Source organism: Caretta caretta, chromosome 8 (assembly GCF_965140235.1).
Source record: "Caretta caretta isolate rCarCar2 chromosome 8, rCarCar1.hap1, whole genome shotgun sequence".
Lineage (NCBI taxonomy): Eukaryota > Metazoa > Chordata > Testudines > Cheloniidae > Caretta > Caretta caretta.
This window is the reverse complement of record NC_134213.1, coordinates 71,227,441-71,250,090: the sequence shown is the minus strand read 5'-3', so window position 1 is coordinate 71,250,090 and position 22,650 is coordinate 71,227,441. Positions and strand designations below refer to the sequence as shown.

General features: G+C 40.6%; 2 protein-coding genes across 4 annotated transcripts in view; one reads left to right on the top strand and one right to left on the bottom strand.

The window, feature by feature from the left end:
• Positions 1-6,626, top strand: part of TRMT13 (tRNA methyltransferase 13) — a 12,043-nt gene extending 5,417 nt beyond the window's left edge. Inside the window, exons 8-12 of the mRNA XM_075131598.1 lie at positions 52-219; positions 565-637; positions 2,968-3,042; positions 5,094-5,520; positions 5,816-6,626. Coding sequence (XP_074987699.1) covers positions 52-219; positions 565-637; positions 2,968-3,042; positions 5,094-5,520; positions 5,816-6,011 — 939 coding nt within the window. The 3' untranslated portion in view covers positions 6,012-6,626. The remainder of the gene's footprint in view (positions 1-51; positions 220-564; positions 638-2,967; positions 3,043-5,093; positions 5,521-5,815) is intronic.
• On the bottom strand, positions 5,567-22,650 carry LRRC39 (leucine rich repeat containing 39). Of its 3 annotated transcripts, none has more exons than XM_048862696.2 (9): positions 22,401-22,650; positions 19,392-19,650; positions 18,345-18,450; positions 16,798-16,954; positions 12,216-12,352; positions 10,322-10,467; positions 9,184-9,336; positions 7,504-7,643; positions 5,567-6,378 (listed from the first exon to the last, which is right to left on the bottom strand). In XM_048862696.2, the coding sequence occupies exons 2-9, from the start codon at positions 19,598-19,600 to the stop codon at positions 6,323-6,325; spliced, it is 1,104 nt and encodes a 367-aa protein (XP_048718653.1). In that variant the 5' UTR covers positions 19,601-19,650; positions 22,401-22,650; the 3' UTR covers positions 5,567-6,322. The 3 variants fall into 3 exon arrangements, with proteins under 3 accessions (XP_048718653.1, XP_074987700.1, XP_074987701.1); XM_075131599.1 differs by having other exon boundaries at positions 19,392-19,605; XM_075131600.1 differs by having other exon boundaries at positions 19,392-19,549.

Below are 22,650 nucleotides of genomic sequence, written 5' to 3'. Positions count from 1 at the left end.
GACAGAATGTATATTTGGCTTGGTTCATAAATAATCTTTTGACGTTTGTAGGCTTCCATTTTAGGTAACATGGAAAAGTTACAATTGCTTGGGCCAGGAAGATGTTTTATTGAGTTTGGAGCTGGACGAGGAAAGCTGTCTCACTGGGTTGATATTGCCTTACAAGATGCTACAGATGTTCACTTTCTGCTTGTTGAAAGGGCAACTACACGATTCAAGGTAAGACAGTCCATTGTGGAGTTGGCCAAGTCTCATTTTTGGAATTGTTGGTAAATGTGGCTTTTTCTCAGAAAGTCTGGTTACCTTTTAAAAGAAAGGTGAAAATGTATATATTTGTCAGTTAAGGGCCTTGAAAAATTTAATTGGTCCTTATTGTAGTTTTAAGTCATACCAGGAACACAGTTTGGGTGCAAGATGCCTGCTAGCTGATGCTGAAAATGTTAGCGTTCATTTGAAAGGGGCTTGTTTTGTTTTAAAAAAATTAATAACCTTAGCACATTCTTTTAATTATTTATTAGTTAGGTGCCGAACACGTCTTAATAATGTGATATCCTATTTGCACAGGTAGATGGTAAACACAGAAAAAGAGACTACATATTTGAAAGGCTTCAAGTTGATATCCAGAACTTATGTTTAAGTAAGTTGCTACTTGGCTTGTATAACTTTCAGCAATACTAAGATGGTTGCTTAAAAACTTGATTGTGTAGTACCAGAGTGCAGGAAAATTTTACACTAAGTATAGGTTAATTACATTAATGTTTAGAAGACTTTTCTCGGTGTTTTGGTCATTTTTATGTTGTACTTTTGTTTTTCAGTTACTAGATGGGTATTATATAATTTCTAACAATATGTGTACAAGTTATCTTGAATTTATAAGACTTTATTTTGGGTCAGAATCACCAAATAAAAGGAAGCCTTAACAGTTTCAGGGTTAGATGCTTTTACTTGTGTATTTTAGCTGTGCTGTATTTTGATACAAGTATCATTACTGAGTGAGGCAAGTCTCAGATGTCCTTATTAACGATGAACACGTGGGGATTCTGCAATACCACACTCAAAAGAAGTTGTGTTAAGTTTAGTGGGTGGTTTATGGTGATGAACAGAACTTTCATTGGTTAAATGGATAAAAGTGATTACCACATGCTTAACCAATGTAATCTAATGTATTGCCAGCATGATTTAGATCCTGTATTTCATGCAAAATATATATGTATCTCCATGCCTTTCCTTATGTTGTTATTAACTGGACCCATTCTCTGGGCTACGGGTGACTCTGTTCCCATCTGGTATACCACAGTTGTAGTATATATTGTACTTGTTTTGGTACCACAAAGTCACTTAATTCCTTAAAGGTATATCTTTCATGACTAGATAATGTATGTTTGAGCCATACAGATGGTTGAAACTTCAATTATGAATGGCATATGTAGAAGGACAAAAGAATACAGAGAGTAACATTTTATAAATAACGAGCAAGAATGTTTGCTAATGTGGTGTGCATACTGAAGGAACATAGTACATTGTAGCATGTTAAAAAGGTAATTAATATTAATCTTGTATTTGTCTTCTCTTATTAAACTGTACATTCATTTGGTTTACTGTAAATTAACATTAGAAAGTTACATGAGAATATTAATCAACCAAGGGTAGGACAGATGGACTTATTAAAGCACAGGACTAAGAATACAAAAACCTGGAATTTATTACCAACTCTGCCACAGGCTGTCACTGTGATTTTAGGCAAGTCGCTTGGTGCCCAGTCCTGCTCCCAAAGTTTTTAATGGGAACAGGTCATGGTTTTAATTTCTGTCTCAGTTCCCCGTTTGTGAGGTATATTGTGAGTCTAAATCAGGGACTGGCAACCTTTGGCATGCAGCCCGCCAGGCTAAGCCCCCTGGAGGGCTGGGATGATTTGTTTACCTGCCGCATCCGCAGGTTGGCAGCTCCCACTGGCCGCGGTTGGCAGCTCCAGGCCAATGGGGGCTGCGGGAAGTGGCGCAGGCCGAGGATATGCTGTCTGCCGCTTCCCACAGCCCCCATTGGCCTGGAGCGGCGAACCACGGCCAGTGGGAGCTGTGATCGGCCGAACCTGCAGACGCTGCAGCTAAACAAACTGTCCTGGCCCGCCAAGGGGCTTACCCTGGCAGGCTGCATGCCAAAGGTTACCGATCCCTGGTCTAAATCAATTGATGTTGGTAAACTGCATTGAGATCTATAGCTGGAAGGCTCTATAGATATAGATTATTACTACTATTAAATATATGGATCAAGTTGGCCTGCAATGTATGAATGGTATCTTCCAGAGTATTGCGGGGTTTTTTTTAGTATTTGACAGATTTTGAATTGCTGTCTATTAGGAAATTATCTTACATCTAAATAAAGTCTTGACTGATTGGATTGATTCATTTATTTATTGAGGAGACATACCACAAATAGCTTGAACTCCCCACAGTAAGCAAGAACTATTTTCAGAGTTTTGTACTTTTCTGCTTTTGTACTGGTGTACAAAGAGAAGCATTGACTTTTGCTGTACTAGGAACATAATATAATGTGTGTAGACTAGAAGGGAACATGTCAGAAAGGAAAATAGTTTTATTTCCAAGGTGCTAACAATGAATGATTTTAAAAAGTCCCTTTTTAAGTTAAACTTATTCCCTTTGTACAATTTGAAGTTGTTTAAAAATAAGGAAGAAAAAATTAAATATGCTATTTAAACATACTATATAGCTATTCCTTTCAGTTAATGAAAATTGGACTGTATTTTGTTTCCATCTTATCTTTTTGTGTGATACAACACTAGCTACCCTTTGGAGATGCAGACAGTTGAAGTTTTTTTTTATAATAAAGGTGTTGAGGGAGGAATTTTACTTGAGTTTTCTGACCTATTGTTTCAGTTACTTGTGCTGGAATGACATAACCCAGCAAGATGGTGTCCAGCTCCGGTAATCCAGGTTCTGTTTCTTTCAGATAAAGTACCTATTCTTAAAAAAGAAAAGCTTCCTGTGGTAGGAATTGGAAAGCATTTATGTGGTGCTGCAACAGGTATGAACTATACAAATGTATTGCTGTCAAGTGCAGCTACAAAGTGGAATGCTGATTCTAATCCTCTTGAATAATACAATGCTTCTTTCCGTCTAATTCTTTAACTGCTGCCTACTGTGTGCTAAATATCCATTGATTTCAGAGGAACACTACTTGGATGATGGCAAGCAGCAAAGGGGTTAATCCAGATGGAAATAAACATTAATTGTTGTGCACAGCAAAATGAAGAATGAATGTTGTATGTAATTGTGTTCTTAAACTGACAGAAGCATGTTTTTCATAGTACTTTTCTTCTCACTGTCCTAAGTTTGGACAACAATGTTGGAAAAACTTAACTTGATTAAAAATGTCGTGGACAACTTGAATACTATAATATAGTGAGATCATTTTCAACTTGTCCAAGATGTTTTCAACCAATTAATTTTTTTTCAGCATTACATCCCAGGTATGTGGGAAAAGGTGTTTCAGGTATGACATACTGTGTGTATATATTATATACATTCTGTTGGGACACTGCTAACCATGATATCTTTGTAATGGTATTTACAATTCTTAAGTAAATGGATTGTGTGCTTTAATTCTCCGTCAAACTGCTACATAAACGTCCTCTTGTAATAAAAAGGCCAGGGAGCTGAAGTTTTCCCAATGACCTGTGGAACAAGTATTCTCAAGAGTATTGATCACTAGCAGGTCAGATGATTGTGACAGGATCCCTAAGGTACAACCTGGAACCATGGGACCACTTCGTCACCTTAACTCTCTAGCCTGGGTTGTCTCTCACAAAGCTATGTCAGTGACAAGCAGCAACACCCCTGCAGTAACTGTGATCTCTCAACCATCAGTATCTGGAGCCCCACACCCAGCTGTATTATGCTCTCTGAGCCACTCATGAATCATACAGAGAGAGACACCAGTCAGTGACCCCAGCAATGTCCTATGTTACATTGCTCAAGATTCCCCTGGACAGCGAAAGCTAATTAATAAGTTCCCCACTCCGACAAAAGGGTAGTGGACAGGCAACGGCCCTTGTTAAGCTGCGCTAAAATTCCCCAAGCCCTTCAACCAAAAACGCACTGTTTTAGGTAAAATATAAAATAGATTTATTAACTACAGAAAGATAGATTTCAAGTGACTATAAATAGGCATAGAGATCAAAGTTGGTTACCTAAGAAATAAAAATAGAAACACAGGCTAAATTCTAACTTCAGCAAACTAAGTGAGATTTGAATCAAGCAGTTTCTCACCCCAGTATATGTTTCAGGCAGCTTACAGTTCCTCAATTCACAGACTGGACTCCCTTCCAGCCTGGGACCAATCTCCCTAGTTCAAAGTCTTTGTCTTCCAGATGATTGAGATTTGATGGGGGCGAAGAGGCCAAGTGTTGATGTCACTGTCTCTTTTTGTACCTTCTTCCAGCTGCTCGAAAGATCCTTGCTGATGTGGGGGGTCAGGCAGTCTCCATTGCATATGTGCCTTCTCTGAGAAGCCTCTGGGATATTGGATTTTTCTTGATGAGCTGTTAACGCCTGTCTGGCCAGTGATTGTTGCTCCTTTGTCCATACTGAAAGGCCAGCTGTAGGCATCTACAAACTTCACAACATATTTCATTAGCACATATAGCAATACTTTATAACTTCACATAAAATGATAGTACATACAATCCAAACAGGATGTTCGTGTAACAGATCAAGACTTTTAAAATGATACTTCACAAGGCATGCATTGTACAAAAAATTTGTCATAATTGTATCACAGTGGTGAATATGGGGGCTCCAGGTTGCTATTTGAGGTACAGAGTGTCACAGTGGGTTTATTGTGATTTTGTAAATACGTTAATACTTGGTAAACTGAACTTGAAATATATAAATTCATTTCATTTTAAAGTACGTGACAATATTTAAATAAACTTTATCAACTTGTTGCTGTTGGAATTACTTTATAAAGTGCTTTTATCCTCCCCTTATTTTTGAGGAAAGTTCCTTTCCTATCTTTGTGTATAAGTGCAGCATACTGTTCAAGAGTGTTTTTAAAACATAGTTGTTTGTTCACAGATCTTGCTCTGAGATGTTTGGTTGAAAGTTACGCAACCCAATATGATGAAAGAAATGAAGACCCTTCACCTAAACGTTTCAAGAGTGATAAAACAGACCTAGCTTTTAACAATTCTGCTGATGAAAGGAGTGGAAAGAATGTTTCAGAAAACTGGAATCCTGTAGCTGGAATTGTTATTGCACTGTGTTGCCACCACAGGTGTCAGTGGAAGCATTATGTAGGCCAAGAGTTCTTTAGAACAGTGGGACTTGGGCCAGTGGAATTTAATTATTTTCAGAGAATGACTAGCTGGGCCACTTGTGGCATGCAAGAAACCATCACTGAAGCCTCTACCATTGATGCAAAGAGCAAAGACCAAAGCAGTGATACAGAAGAACATGACCAAGTAAACAACAGAATTGAGTGCAGTTCTGATAGTCTGCAAGGGTAGGTGATTTTTTATTTGTAGCATGTAGACATCTTGGGGAAGGCAGAAATAATGGATTAGACAGTCATTTATAGCTGAAAGATTAAGCATTTTAGAATGTCAGAATGGCTCATTTTACAGAAACATATCCATCTGTAGTACATGCAAATTTAAGTGACATAATAGTCTTCAAAATCTTATTCCAAAACAGTCACACTTTATCTGCATTGAAGTGCATCAGTTACAGTTTTTACAGCTTTTCTGATCTTGAACCATTTGTGCTGACTAATTCATGGTTTTTCTTTTTGGAGCTAGGCTACTTACTGTTGAAGAACGAAAGCAGATAGGTCGTCTTTGTAAACTCTTGATTGACCAGGGACGGATCAAATATTTACAACAGAGAGGATACAATGCTGCATTACAATACTATACAGATTCTACTGTTTCCTTGGAGAATGTACTCTTGACAGCTGTACCAAGTCAATCTTCAGTACCTCAGCCAACTGCATAATGGGAGACAGATTTGGAATGGGCAGGACACAGAACTCTACAAAACTTCTCTGGATTTTTTTAAAACCTTATTCACAGATTTCAGTACTTGTACAAAAAATTTTGTAGACTTTCTGTACCTACAATAGCATTGAACTTAAATTTCTTTTGGAATCACAAGAAGATGCCAGGTGACTCCTAGCAGTGTGAAAGTCATAAGGCATTTTTGTCTCAGCACACTGCGATATTGCTGTAGTTTTCTCTGTTCAGAAGAAGTAGAATTTATATTTTCCTCCAAGTACAAAAGTTCAGTTTGGCAGGTTGTGTAATTTTTTATTCATTATCATTAATGGTGGCAGAAGCAACGGGTATACAGTTGTCCAGGTTTTCTGAAAGATAATAAATTAAAATGTAAGAAATGGATATGCTTAATAACCTGTCTCCATTTTGAACTTCATGAGGGTTTTTATCTTGTTTTCTATGCCTAGAATTTTATTTCACAAGTTCTGACTATTTGTGGAATTGTCTAAAGAAAAACATTTAGTTGGAAATCAAATGCCACCTCATTATTTTAGTAATCACCTACCCATGCATAAAGCTTTGACATGGAGAGGAATAAAATCTGAAATTGACATGATCTCTCGAGTTAACCTCATTATTTTAGCAGTTTGTTTTAAGCTTTCATAATATGTGAGTGAACTTAATGAGATGAAATATTGATACCTGGCATCAGTGAAATTCAGTGTTCACATAATGGATATAGCAAAGGCCACTGGCTCATGATACTCTGCTAATGTAACTCAATCCTAACCTTCATTTACAGCCTCTGTGGGCAATTCATTGTCCAGTCCTTATCTCTCAGCAGACAGTGCTAGTTGATGTGCTTTGTTGTATGGCTACTTTTCCATGAGGAAATGGGGTGAAATAGCTACTTTATTTCACTTAGGTGACTAGATCTTCCTGGAAACACCTCGTATTTCCTCATTACATGTTGGTGTTTTTCCACCTATTGGCAGGAAATGCTGGGAACTCCAGAAACTCTGACAAAAGCATCAGTTTCTCCTGCTACTCCCTCTTCAGTGTTTCCTACCTCGTGAGTCTTCACAGCACATCCAAGAATGAAGGGGCAGTTGAGCTCCCCCCAGGCAAAGAAAGGTGGGGAGCCACACTCCTCTTTCTCTAAGCATATGTGTACTGTGGAGCTGGAAGGTGTAACTTCCAGTTCAAGGAGACATATCTGTTCTAGCTGTGATTAAGCTAGTGAGCTAAAAATAGAAGTGTCACCACAGTGGAACACATGGCAGGAAAGGCTTGTTAGTTAAGTATGTACCAGGATCATATTCGGGGTAACTACATTTCTGTTCTTAGCATGTTAGCTCATGTATGTCTCCTCAAGCTGGAATTCACACCTTCCAGCTCCAGTGTAGATACACCCTAATTCTGCTTGACTGCATTTTAATGTTTTCTAATATTTATTATTCATACTCTAGTTACAGGCAATACAAATCTCATACCTGCTCTGCTGAGTGACTCTTGAATATACATATGCATGAACTGAATACCGAACAGTTCCCGTTCCTCCTCCTCTTCAGTATTCTTGCATGGGGGAAGTGTTACCTGCAGCTGCAGTGGGTTGTCTCTGAAGTTGACAAATCTGGTAATTCAACAGAAAACATGACTCTCGGAGGTCCTTTCCCCCCCAACAGAGAATAACTGTTTGAAAACTAAATTAGGCTTCACTGAACAGTGCTTCAGCAAAAGAAAATGTAATTAAGGGCAATTTCTCAGGACATTATCTTTCAAGTAGTTTCTCTACTTGATGGTAGTGTGTTATGTGTTTTTCTTAACTGATTTAGAAATAGTCTTCATCTGAACATTATTTACATCACTTCTTAAAATGGTTTCTGTACCAAACTTGTAGTTTGTACAGTTTAACAAGGAATCCCTATCATGTTTAATATTTTGTGCACACACTTGAAAATTTAGGCCTTAGTACCTGTGATCAGTGCCAAGGCCAGTTCAAGCAAATCTAGGATCTCCAGTGAACAAATTCTGGTGTTCTTACTATCCCTGTGTTTATTTAAGTACATGTTTGTACTGCACAGTAAGATAACGTTATACATTTTCATAATATTTTGACATCCGGATACAGAAGCAAATGTTCACTCTGAAACCAGAACAAAATATTAAAATTAGATCTATTGCACATGAGAATTTTTATTTTTGGTCATGAAAACCTGCTGCAGAGTTTATGCATCCCTAGATATAGTAGCATCCCCAGATAACTTGAAACCTAGGATTTGCCATACTGCATCAGACCAGGTGGGTATGAACTCAACTGGCTATCCCGAGCCCCCGCTCATGCTACCTGGCTGCACTGCTATTTTTATCGTAGTAGCTCAAGCAGCGCTTGCTCAGGTACGTGTACGCAAGCTGGGAATTACACCCTCAGCTTTCAGTGGAGACATAGCCTTAGTCTGGTATCCTGTCTCTGAGAATGGTGAATACCAAATACTTAAGAGAAAGCAACAAGAACCCTGCCATAGTGAATAAAAAAACAATCTGCCCATGAGGATTCGAAATGAGTTTTCCCCTATCAGTTCCTAGTTAGCATCTTGAAGCATTAAGATTTATAGCTCACACATTTTTATCCTCAAATATAAACAGATATTCTCATTCATATCCTAACATCCTTTTTTGAAGGATTTTAGGTTCTTGACCTCACTGATACCTTGTGGCAGTGAATTCCCCAGGTGAAATGTATGTTTTATAAAAAGTTCTCCTTTTATTAGTTTCTAATTGTTGCTTTTCAATTTTTGTCCCTTGTTCTTGTGTTATGAGAGAGGCTAAAATAGTGATGCCCAACTGTTCCACTGAAAGCCAGCATCCACAACCCTCACAGATCAAGAAGAGCCTAAAGATTCCTTTAATCTTTGGGACTCTAAATATTTACATTTGCAATAAATCCATTTGGTGAAATGAAGGAACTCAAAACTGTCACAAAACTTTCTGGGCCAGATTCTCACCTGGCATAAATCTGTAGTTCCACTGATTTCAATGGAGCTATACAAGTTCACACCAGCTGAGGATCTGGCTCCCTATCTCCTCTTTGTTATACAGCAGTCTGCACCATATGATGTAGGGGAATTTTTAAAGGCAGCCTTCAGGTGCCTGCAGTGTTGTTGATATTTTACCTGAGATTTGTCATTTGTTGCATGCAAGCAGGAATATCCCGGAGTTTGTTGTTGCTGAGGACAAGCGTACTCAGATTTTTCATATTACTGATGGTGTCTGGTAAATGGGTTATTTCATTCCGTTGGAGCCATAAAGTATGTAGGTTCTCCATTCTGTAGAAGTAGAGGTTTCTACAATTAATCCAGCATTAGGGAATACTTGATGATTAACTATTAATTTAAAGGAGTTGATTCACTTCAACTGTCATGTATCTGATATAAAGAATGCAGTAACGCTTAACAGTCTTGGAGCATGTGTAATTCTGTGGGCAAGTTAATGACAGAAAGGTAAGGGAGGTGTCATTTGATTCATAAAATCTACAGAATCATAATTTCAGTGATTTCATCTGAACTTTATTTATATCACTTCTTAAAACGGTTCCTATGTTGAACATGTAGTTTGTACAGTTTAACAGAGAGCTGGGCTAACTAGTGGGATGACTAAGTTTGAAGGGGATGCAGAAATTGGCATCTGCATCCTTGGCTCATGCACATGTTCAATGGCGTCACCCTACGGCATAGTAGAAGGGATGTGCTGCCCTCCCCAGCTCCACACCACTGATTGGTGGAAATTTTGATGATACAGTGTGATACATTTGAAAGCCTTTTCTCCCACAGACACAAAATTACCAAATATGGCAAACCTAGAACAATTATGTAGAACATATGTAGATATATATTCAAGAAAAATCAACTTTTTAAATTATATTTTAACATAGGGATGCATTGATTGTCTAAAAAGGACATTAATCTTAGGAACACAGGTAAAAGATAGGTTTCAGAGTTGAAAATTTCTACAGCAAGATTTAACTTGACAACAGGAATTTAATGTCTTATTAAGTATCAACTCAGTTACAAGCAATTTTCCTTCTGAACAAAAAAAAAAATTAGTTCTCGTAATGAAATATTCTGCTTTGAGATATTCCAGTTATTTTAACAGTATAAGTAGATGATGCCATTTTAGAATAAGCAGCACAATGTTAAGTAGCTTGCTTAATTTTGTTATAAAGTCAACTTTGATACTTGTTAATATTTTAGAACAGAGTTGGGTAACTAGATTTTCAGTGCAATGGAATTAAAACTAAGAATGTTTTTTTACCTGTCAATGGTATCAGGGAGTTGCTGAAGTTTGTTGCTCCCCATGTCTAACCATTCTAGACTTGGCATGTTCAGGAGAGCTGAAGGGATGGTAGTAAACTGGTTCATACTCAGATCTACATGGTAAAGCTTCTTTAGGTCACTGAGCTAAATAGAAAAGGGAAGACTCATTAATATGATTCCTTACTGCACAGTCTGTACAAATGTGCATTAAGTGGTGTTCTATCAGAGCTGCTCTTTAACCATCTTGGCCACAAAGACAGAAAAATTCTGAAAATACAACATGTTCTGGAATCCATGCCAGACAAGTGATTCTGAGTTGTATGAGATGAGACAGAGGGCCAGAATCTCATTTACACTATTGCTCCAGTGATGTAAAGGGACTTCAGTATAAATAAGAATCTGGTCTAGAGTCTTAAAATTTTTTTTTTGTCAGGAAACATTCACTTGACTTCATAAAATAGGGTGACCGGACAGCAAGTGTGAAAAATTGGGACAGGGAGTGGGAGGTAATAGGAGCCTATAAAAGACAAAGCCCCAAATATCAGGACTGTCCCTATAAAATCAGGACGTCTGGTCACCCTATTATAAAATATTGCTAACATTGCTAGTCAAACAACAGCCAGATAAATTTGGTAATGTCTGGTATTCAGTTAATATTCTATATTTATTTATTTTAAAGCTCCCATTTGTCAGTTTTACAGACTTAATGTTTGGACTTAATTCTGCAAGGCACTGAGCACCCTCAGTCTCCAGTAAAGTCTGTGGGAATTGAGGTTACTTTAATACCTGTCAGTGCTATAATTTTTGTAACAAATAAATATCAGAAGTATTTGGTTACTTTGTAGCCATGGGACTGATACGGAGATATGGATCCCTTTTCACATGTATGTCATCGGTTACGATTCAGCCCAGGTAAGCAGAGAGCAAAAGTTATTACACTCAGCTGTTCTGTATCTGTGAAAGGAGTTAATTCACTTCCTTGTGCACATGCAGCTGTCTGTATCACACAAATCACTATCACAAGCAGCAGTCTTTGTAGAGAGACCAGTAATTGAATGGGGAGGGAATGAACTATGCCAGGGTGGCCAAACTTACTCACCCTCCAAGCCACATGACAATCTTCAGAAGTTCGAGAGATGGGATGCGCCTGCCGAGGCTCAGGGCTTCAGCCACGCAGGAGCTGCCTGGCAGAGCTCAGGGCTTCAGACCCGCTTCTGCTGAAGCTCCAAGTGCTGGCAAGCATGCCCCACGAGGCAGAAGCCCCTAGCCCAACCTCCCTGCCGCAGGGCAGAAGCCCCAAGCTCCCCCCCAACCCCAGTCTGGTAGGCAGAGGATATGGGGGATCCGCGAGCCACACTTTAACTGTAAAATAGCCACCTATGATTCGCGAGCCACAGTTTGGCCACCCTGAACTATGTTCTCACCCTTAAAGGTGACTTCTCTAAGGTCATACTTGAGCCAGTGGACCAGATCCTCAGCTGCTGTAAAACAGCATAGTTTAATTAAAATCAATGGCCTGATGCCAGTTTACACCAGCTAAGCTGCTGGCCTATTATTTATATACTCCCCTGTAAGCCTTTGCAAAATTAGGCTCAGTTCCTGCCAAAATTTAGTTACTCATGTGGTTAGTCCCATTGGCTCCCATGGAACTACTCATATAAACAAAGTTTATGCATATTGTTAAATATTTGTAAAATCAATGTTTTAAAAATAAAGTGAAAACAACCCATCTGTTGGACAGTTCGTGCAAGACTTTCCAGTGGAAGTGTACTATGTCATTTTAAAGTCTAGAAGAAAACAGAAGTTCACATTTTTTTCCTGAGAATAATTTTTTTAGCTAGTGAAAACATTTAATAGATACCTATAAATAAAAGTAATGGTTCTTCTCAAACCTGAAGTGGAAGGTCACAGATATCCCTGTTCACAGCCAGTTCCAGTCTTCCCAGGCTGATGCAGTTACTTAGCTCTTTCGGAACAGACTTAATTTTATTATAACTGAGAAGCAGCTCTTGGAGGTTAGGCAGTTGGCCTGCAAAGGCAATAATCAAAGAGAATGCACCTGAATATTGGGTCTGAGGAATAAATTAAACCTTTCAGCTGTGAAGTACAGGGGTTAAACCTTACTGTATTGTGTTGGCTCATTAGCGTAGTGTGAGTGCTCTTGGTCTACTTGAAATAAAAACGCAGTTAATGAAAATTATGGGATTTGGTGTGACAGCTGCTTAATCCAGAAGCAGTGCTCCAACTGAGGCCTGGTCTACACTATGGGGTTAGGTCGAATTTAGCCGCATTAGGTCGATTTAAGAATGACTGCGTCCACACAACCAACCCCATTCCATCGACCTAAAGGGCTCTTAAAATGGACTTTTGTACTCCTCCCTGACGAGGGAAGTAGCGCTAAAATAGACCTTGCTGGGTCGAATTTGGGGTAATGTGGACGCAAATCGATGGAATTGGCCTCTGGGAGCTATCCCAGAGTGCTCCATTGTGACTGCTCTGGACAGCACTTTGAACTCTGATGCACTAGCCAGGTACACAGGAAAAGCCCCAGGAACTTTTGAATTTCATTTCCTGTTTGGTCAGTGTGGCAAACTCAGCAGCACTGGTGACCATGCAGTCCCCCCAGAATTGCAAACGAGCTCCAGCATGGACCAAAAGGGAGACACTGGATCTGATTGCTGTATGGGGAGAAGCATCTGTGCAGGCCAAACTCCGATCAAAAAGAAGAAATGCAAATATATTTGCCAAAATCTCACAGGGCATGTTGGACAGAGGCTACAACAGGGACACACAGCAGTGCTGCTTGAAAGTTAAGGAGCTCAGGCAAGCCTACCAAAAGACAAAGGAGGCAAACGGTTGCTCCGGGTCAGAGCCCCATACATGCCGCTTCTGTGATCAGCTGCATGGCATTCTAGGAGGGGACCCTACCACTACCCCACCACTGTCTGTTGACACCTCCAAGGGGGGTGTCTCACACAACAGGGAGGAGGATTTGGGGGATGAGGAGGAGGAGAATGCACAGCAGGCAAGCGGTGAATCCGTTCTCCCCAGCAGCCAGGACCTTTTCATCACCCTGGAGCCAATACCCTCCCTAGCGGGATCCCCGACCCCAAAGCCAGAGAAGGCACCTCTGGTGAGTGAACATTTGTAACTACAGTACAGGGTTTAAAAGCAATTGTGTTTAATGTTTGATTTGCCCTGAAGAATTGGGATGATCTCCTGGAGGTACTCTGAAAGCCTTTGCAGAAGGTTTCTGGGGAGGGCTGCCTTATTTCCTCCTCCACGGTATGACACTTTACCACACCAAGTATTCTGGAATCACTGCAGCACAAAGCATGGCAACGAATGGTCCTGGGTTTTGGTCGCATTCAAGCAACATTCGGTCTATATCTTTCTGTGTTAGCCTCAGTAGAGTGATATCATTCATGGTCACCTGGTTGAAATAGGGGAATTTTTGTAAGGGAACAGTAAAAGGACCCTGTTCATGCTGGGCTGTTTGCGCTTGGCTAAAAGGGATCATCCTGGAGAACAGACACATGGTGGGGTGGGGTGAGGCGTGTGCTGCACATCCACCCGAAAACCGCAACCCCTCCTTTTAAATGTGAAACCCAATCCATTGCTTGCTCTGGGAAAGGAGGGCACTGCAGTTTGAAAACATTCCCACATGTTATGAAGGCATAAGAAGCCAACCCTGCGTACCAAAAGGCTTACCATGGCTGACTGGAAACCGAATTCTGTTGCCCAGCCGTGTGTGATGTGTCACCCTACCGGCAGGTGCGCACTATAAACGGTCAAATGGGACCTTGTATCTAAAGCACATGTGCTGTCTGCTGTGAATTGCTTGACTCACTGTGGAAGAGTCTCCCTTTTGTTCTCTGAAATGTATCATCTTAAATTTTACTCTCCCTTTTTATCTCTTCCCAGGTGCAAATGTTTCTACGCTCCCCCTATCATCTCCGTCCCAGAGGCTATCGCAGATTAGAAGGCGAAAAAAACGCACTCGCAATGACATGTTTTCCGAGCTCATGCAGTCCTCCCGTACTGATAGGGCACAGCTTAATACATGGAGGCATTCAGTGGCAGAGACCAGGAAAGAATTAAGTGAGCGCAAAGAGCGGAGGCAGGACGCGATGCTGAGGCTAATGGGGGAGCAAACGGACATGATGAAAGGTTTCAGAGTAGCAGCCATGTTAGTCTGTATTTGCAAAAAGAAAAGGAGTACTTGTGGCACCTTAGAGACTAACAGACTTATTTGAGCATAAGCTTTCGTGAGCTACAGTGCATCCGATGAAGTGAGCTGTAGCTCACGAAAGCTTATGCGCAAATAAATTTGTTAGTCTCTAAGGTGCCACAAGTACTCCTTTTCTTTTTGGACATGATGAAGTGTCTGTTGGGGGAGCAAACGGAGATGATGAAGCATCTGTTGGAGCTGCAGGAAAGCCAACAAGAGCACAGACCCCCGCTGCATAACCGCATGCCGTCCTCCCCAAGTTCCATGGCCGCCTCACCCAGATGCCCAAAAACATGGGGGGGCGAGGCTCTGCGCACCCAGCCACTCCACTCCAGAGGATGGCCCAAGCAACAGAAGGCTGTCATTCAAACAGTTTGATTTTTAGCGTGGCTACAATAAACAATGTGGCCTTGTCCTTCCCTTCTCCCACACCCCACCTGGGCTACCTTGTCCGTTATCTCATTTTTGTTTTAATTAATAAAGAAAGAATGCATGGTTTCAAAACAATAGTTACTTTATTTAGAAGTGGGGAGGGTGGTTGGCTTACAGGGAATTAAAATGAGCAAAGGGGGTGGGTTTGCATCAAGGAGAAACACACACAACTGACACACCGAAGCCTGGCCAGTCATGAAACTGGTTTTCAAAGCCTCTCTGATGCACAGTGCGCCTTGCCATGCTCTTCTAATTGCCCTGCTGTCTGGCTGCTCAAAATCGGACACCAGGCAATTTGCCTCAACCTCCCACCCTGTCATAAATGTCTTCCCCCTTACTCTCACAGATATTATGGAGCACACAGCAAGCAGCAATAACAATAGGAATGTTGGTTGCGTTGAGGTCTGATCTAGTCAGCAAACAGCGCCAGCAAGCTTTTAAACGTCCAAAGGCACATTCTTCCACCATTCTGCACTTGCTCAGCCTATAGTTGAACTGCTCCTTACTACTGTCCAGGCTGCCTGTGTAAGGCTTCATGAGCCATGGGAGCAAGGGGTAGGCTGGATCCCCAAGGATAACTATTGGCATTTCAACATCCCAATGGTAATTTTCTGGTCTGGGAAGTAAGTCCCTTCTTGCAGCTGCTTGAACAGCCCGGAGTTCCTAAATATGCGAGCGTCATTCATCTTTCTTGGCCATCCCACGTTGATGTCGGTGAAATGTCCCTTGTGATCCACCAGTGCTTGCAGCACCATTGAGAAGTACCCCTTGCGGTTCACATACTGGTTGGCAAGGTGGTCCAATGCCAAGATGGGGATATGCGTTCTGTCTATCGCCCCACCACAGTTTGGGAACCCCATTGCAGCAAAGCCATCCAGTATGACCTGCACATTTCCCAGAGGTACTACCCTTGATAACAGAACATCAATGATTGCATTGGCTGCAATCACAGCAGCCCCCACAGTAGACTTGCCCACTCCAAATTGATTCCCGACTGACCGGTAGCTGTCTGGCGTTGCAAGCTTCCACATGGCTATCGCCACTCGCTTCTCAACTGTCAGGGCAGCTCTCATCTTGGTATTCCTGCACTTCGGGGTGGGGGACAGCAACTCACAGAGTTCCAGGAAAGTGGCCTTATGCGTGCAAAAGTTTCACAGCCACTGTGAATCATCCCATACCTGCAACACTATGTGGTCCCACCAGTCTGCGCTTGTTTGCCTGGCCCAGAATCGGTGTTCCACTGTATCAACCAGCCCCACTGCCACCATGAGGTCCCAATTGCCACAGCCCATGCTTTCAGGAACATCTGTGTCCATGTCCTCATCAAAATCCTCCTCTTGCTAGCATCTCTTAGCCTGGTTCTGTATATACTCCAGAATAATGCGCAATGTGTTTACAATGCTCACAACAGCAGCGGTGACGGTGAGCTGAGCGTGCTCCATGCTTGCAGTGGTATGCCGTCTGCACGGGTAACCCAGGAAAAAAGGCACAAAATGATTGTCTACCGTTGCTTTCACGGAGGGAGGGGCGACTTAAGACGTACCCAAAACCACCTGCAACAATGTATTTGCCCCATCAGGCACTGGGAGCTTAACCCAGAATTCCAATGGGCAGCAGAGACTGCAGAAACTGTGGGATAGCTCTGTAAGTCGATCCTAGCCACGGTAGTGAGGACGCACTCTGCCGACTTAATGCGCTTAGTGGAGACATACGCAATCGACTGTATAAAATCGACCTAATTTCGTAGTGTAGACATACCCCCAGTAACACAGAATGGCTTGTTTTTGTTGTTGTTTTTAAATACCACTTACCAATCTCTTTAGGTACCTTTTCAATGGCATTTCGGGATAGGTCCAGTACAATGAGATTTTGAAACCTTCCAATGAATTCAGGAATTTTCACCAAACTAATTCTGTGAAGCTGCCATTCCTGGAGGTGGTTCAGTTTCAGTAAGCAAGAAGGTAACATCTAAAAATAATAAAAAATAAAATCAGAAGGAAATTCCACTGAGTTTATGGAATGACAATAGACTAATTGTTAGTATAGGAAGATTTTGGAAAAATGGACATTTAGAGTTACGCTAGAGAGGAAGGAAACAGTTTTGTTTTTCTGATCAGTAGACCATATAACATGCAAAAATTAATTCCCATTACACCTCAAGAATAACCAGCCCTTCTGTTTGCACCCAGAACTTAGGCACCTGCACTGCTAAGACAGCAATGCAAGATCCCAGAACCAAAACAAACAAAAATGTTTGAACTTAAATGATGTTTAGAGTCTGTCATGTGGATTTTATAACATCTGTTCAAAACAAAATGACATTGTTAGGTAACTGCACTGTAGAATGTATTTACATGTTTTATATTTAAAAAGGTATATTTTATATACCTATAACTTCCAAGATTGTACAACATTTCTAAATAATTGCTTGCTATAAAATGATTATAGAATAGATTTAGTAATTTAGTTTGAAATTCAATGCTCTGAGTGGGTTATACAGGATTTGTGTGGGATGGAGGGACTGTGGTTTGTAGGGAATTAAATCTTTCCCAAACTGCTGTGTAAGACATATCACCTCCCTGGACTGGAGCAGGCACCATGGCTGTTACAGTGTAAACTGAAGTCACACCTTCACCAGCCTGTACCTGATCCAACTCCCATCAGTGCCAATGGAAAGATTCCCAATGACTTAAAAGGAAAATTGGCTCAGGCATCTTGTCTTCAACTTCTCCTTCATGGTGGACACTGGAACTAGCATAAAGCCAGTACTGCAACCTGCAGGGTCCACCCTGCCGCATACTCTGCAGCTGCCCACCTTTCATGCACTGGAACCATAGTGGTCCCACTGTTCTGAGAGCCTCTATGCCATTGGATGAATTTCACCCTTAGAAAGAGAAGAGAAAAAACCCCAAGAAATCTTTTCATTTTGTTTACAACACGTGACTTTCACATTACAATATATATCTGTGTAGTTCTGGGGCATTAGCAAAATTAATACTTCTTGAATTAAATGCACAAGACATAAAATACCATTAAGTTTTCCTGTTCATGTTGGAAGACTCTGGGCTGTGGGTTAGTGGTGAAATTACTTAGCATTCAATATTCTTCTGTTAGAATAAGCAAGTTTAGTTTCAATACAATCAGGTTTTATTTACATTCACAGCAATAATTCAACTCTCTGTCCCTGATCATCTGTGTACTGTGCTGAGCATATTGTGGGTACTTAATAGAGGAAAAGTAAGATAAGTAATATAATATAATATAATATAAAAGTAATATAAGCTGGGCTAAAGATGTAAAATAGCTTAACTCTGTAATCACTAACCATGCAACCCAAACAATTTCCTATTAATATTACCTTCCATTCTTCTTGTTCTATCTTTAATATAACCCTTCCATCTTCAGTGATGACTTTTTCTTTGAGCTTGGCTAAACTGACTCTTTCTTCCCAGACAAGCGTCAGTCTACAAAACAAAGAACTCTTTTTAGTTGTGCAGCTATTAATATGAGCAACATTTACTATCCTATTTTGATTGCCTCTTTTTGGCGAGAAGCCTTCATGGAGGTCAGACAAGTATTTATCTTCATGGGATGCTAGATACTCTTTGGGAGGGCTGAAAATGTAGCAGTTCATTGGCTTAGAGCATTTACAGGCATTCTAATGTTTTGGGTAGTGTAAAATGTTTTGCAATTCTGTGAAATCATATTTTAAAATCTGTATGAAGTAAATTATTTTATAGAGATAAACTAATTTCTTCCATCAAGTTTTATAATGTTTCACCAAGAACAACAGGGGAAAAAAATAATGTAAGGGGACTGACCCAAAGATCATTCATTTTAAGGGAAGCTTGTAGTTTTTTTATGGGTGGGAGAAGCACTAAACTTCCTTAATCTTTTCAATTACACAGCCTCTAGCTGCTATAACATAGATTATCCATCCACAGACAGTAATCTGGTCACAGACAAAGGAGAGTTGACTTCTTTACATCCATATGTATGAAGTCCGCTTGAATTCAAGTAAAGTTCATGCAAGTCATCATAGACTAATAACTAAAGTTAAGAGAGCAAAATAATATTAAGTGGAGACTGTTTCTAAATGGAGGGCACTTGTCAACAACTCGTGCTATAAAAACATGAAGAATTTCTTTAACACTAGTGCAGCTCTATGAAGACAGTGGACACTATTGTAGTTTGATATATATGCCAGTAGAATCAACAGATGCACTAATTTCTATCTTCAGTTGAACGTAATTCTCCGGTAGACCTGAGTCTACAATCAGATTCCTTTCAATGAGAATTTTAAAACCTCAAAAATTGCAGGATTGGATCTTGCATGTTCCAGAAAAGACCAACCATATCTCCTGTGTTTAGTTTCACATTTCTTCCTAACTGCTTAGGAACATACCTGCCTACAGCCCTCTGTCTGAATTCCTTTTCCTTCCGTAGTTCTTCATTTATTTTCTGAATTCTCACTTCCCAAAGTGTCTTAACAGCAGAGAACGAGCCAATGCATGGTGCAGTTTCAGTCATGGTTCTTACACATTCCAGTTCAGCCATAGGTATCTGCTTTTGAATAGTAGTACACTGATTGCCATCATCATTATAATCCAACATATGAGCTGGACATGCCAGAAGGAGACATCAAGGTAAAAAAATTGATATGCCTGTTTGATTAATTAAACACAATCAATCAGTAAGCAGAGCTGATGGAACTCACGTCAACTGACTCCTGTCACGTATATAGAATATTTAATCATGTGTTCCTAGTTACCTCGTCATATAATACAAGAATAAGGAGAGAAGAACAGCCAGACCAAAGGTCCATCTAGCCCAGTATCCTGTCTTCCGACAGTGACCAATGCCAGGTGCCCCAAAGGGAATGAACAGAACAGGTAATCATCAAGTGATCCATCCCCTGTCACGCATTCCCAGCTTCTGGCAAAGAGAGGCTAGGGACACCATCCCTGCCCATCCTGGCTAATAGCCTTTGGGAGATCGATCTTCCATGAACTTATCTAGTTATTTTTTGAACCCTGTTATAGTCTTGGCCATCACAACATCCTCTGGCAAGGAGTTCCACAGGTTGACTGTGCATAGTGTGGAAAAATACTTCCTTTTGTTTGTTTTAAACCTGCTGCCTATTAATTTCATTTGGAGATCCCTAGTTCTTGTGTTATGAGGAGTAAATAACACTTCCTTATTTACTTTCTCCATACCAGTCATGACTTTATAGACCTCTATCATATCCCCCCTTAGTTGTCTCTTTTCCCAGTCTTATTAATCTCTCCTCATACGGAAGCCGTTCCATACCCCTAATAATTTTTGTTGCTCTTTTCTGACCCTTTTCCAATTCCAATATTCAATTAAGTTGAAAGGTAAAAACAGCGAGAAGATCATACATTCCACTCAGCACAGAATTAGCCTGTGGAATTCACTGCCATGAGCTGTCATTGAGTCCAAGAGCTTGGTAGGATTCAAAAAAGGTCAGAGTCTAATACAGATTGTGAGAACATCCACAGTGACATAAACCAAGATTAAAAAGTATAAGGGTTAACCTTTATGCTTCAGGGGATCAGTCAACCAATAATTGCCTGGGGTTAGGAAGAAAGCTGCCATATAGGCCAGCTACTAATAATAGCCTGTTCGAAGGCTTCTTGAACATTCTGGTACCAGTACCTGACAGGAAGGACACCTGGTCATTCCTGTGCTCCTGCCTGGAACGGTTCCTCTCAGCCACTCTTGTATCGGGTTTTTGTATTCTAGTAATGGGCTAGAACCATGAAGTTCAGATCTGGCACTGAACTCTCCCAAAGTTTGGGGCAGGGTTAGATTGGGGTTCAGGATGGGCATATAGATTTGCAGGTCTCTGTAGTAATGCTAAGCCCACACTAAACATTGCATCTTATTTTTTATTATAAATGCCTCCTACTTGGTGGGAGAGAGTGAGGGAATACTGTCTCAAACACCCTGCTCCAGTCTGAAAAGCCTGAGAACGTTTTTTTTTCAGCCAGATAGACAGCTTGCCCTCCAACAACGAAAGGGAAATATCAATCTTTTCCCTATAAGTATCTTTCTTCCAATGGCCAGTGCAGAGTCACTTGTCTGAATGAATCTTTCCCAGCACGCTTTTCTTTTAGCTGGCCTTTTAAAGGTGGCAGAGCCAAACCAGCTGCTGCACTACAATGGCTATTTGGTACCTACTTGCTAGATATTTCTGCAGCCAAGCTGATAATGTTTTCCCTTTCTACTAAGTTTTCCCTTTCTCTTATTATTGCAGTGGTGTATCAATAGCCAGATTGTATATAGGGACTTACATCAAAGAAATATAGAAGAATACAAAAAGGTAGAAAAAGTATAAAGAAATGAAGACTTGAAAATGGCTCCTCATTGGAAAGAACGTATAGACTGGAGAATGAAGTTCCTCTGGAGCTACAATGATGTAAAAAAGAATTTGGCCCAACTATTTTTGCACTGCTAATGCTTAACGTGCTGTCAGAATAGAAGCTGTTGAGGGGAAGATAGAGGTTTTGACAGCTGGGGCTGCTGATGCCCAGGAAGGTGTGAGAGGTAGTTTAGTTTTGGCACTCCCAAAAAGTAGCTAAGGCTTTTTTTGCAATGGAGAATGGATGCATCTTCCTCTTCTTCTCTCCCCCCCATGGGTATGAACACAAACATCCTGATGTATATTCAGGGATTAACTCCCCACCCCAGTAGCCCTTACCAGTAACCAGCTACGCACTGCTCCTCATCCCAGTATCTGCGTTTGCACCCAACATGACTATACACATTAGCTAAAGGTTTCTGTTAAATGATTCATAACTGAATTTAAATTATTATTATTAGGCTTCAGAGTTAACTCTCATGGAGACAGCTCAGTCAGTTCCTGCTTCTCATAACTATTATTTTAGGCTGTTTGGAGACTGGGAAAACAACATTCCAGCAGTTGACATTCAGTTCAAATTCTTGTACTATAAACTTATGTCATGTCAGGAACTGTGTTTGCTACCTAACTTAAGGGGCCCCCAGCCCCTGACTGGGACTTCCAATGCTACTTGTAATACTAAAAATTTGAAGGTTCTGTGGCAGATGGTGGATTCTTCAGTAAATTGCACAGCTACAGAAATCATGGAACACATGTGATCCCAAGTATAGGCTTTTGTTTTCAAACAGATGTAAGTATGTAACGAGAAGACTATGAAAAGCTGAAAGAAGAACGTTTTGACCCCACCCTTTATCCTTCTTTCTGGTAGACATGATAATACAATAGCGATCATGAACTGCCAGCAATTCAGAAGTGCATTCACAATTTTAGCTGTAAAATAACTGCAAATGTACTGTCTTGTAACCAGAGCTCCTGCCCATGATCACCTCCCCACATTCACTTCCAGACATATGGAAGCATTTTAGAACTTACCTAAATCATTTGCTGTATTCACAGATTTTCCACGACTCATTGATTTCTATGCAAGAGCAGAGCGAGGTTATGAATCTTTTCTGTGTTACTTATGTCTGTCTCTGATACAGACTCCAATTAAGTGAAATGTAATGCCAGCCCAGTTCTAATTTTAATCCATGACATTGCTGGGATATCACATGGGACTACTTTGCAAAGCCACAGAGCATTTACCACTGAATGTCTTGCCATTTTTTGGAACACAATAAGC

Coding starts and splice junctions, on each gene's coding strand:
- LRRC39 (XM_075131599.1), bottom strand. CDS start 22,440: ATGAGTCGTGGAAAATCTGTGAATACAGCAAATGATTTAG. Junction 16,955..18,344: donor TAGAACAAGAAGAATGGAAG/GTAATATTAATA, acceptor TATTATTTTTAG/ATGTTACCTTCTTGCTTACT. Junction 12,353..16,797: donor AAAGGTACCTAAAGAGATTG/GTAAGTGGTATT, acceptor TTGCCTTTGCAG/GCCAACTGCCTAACCTCCAA.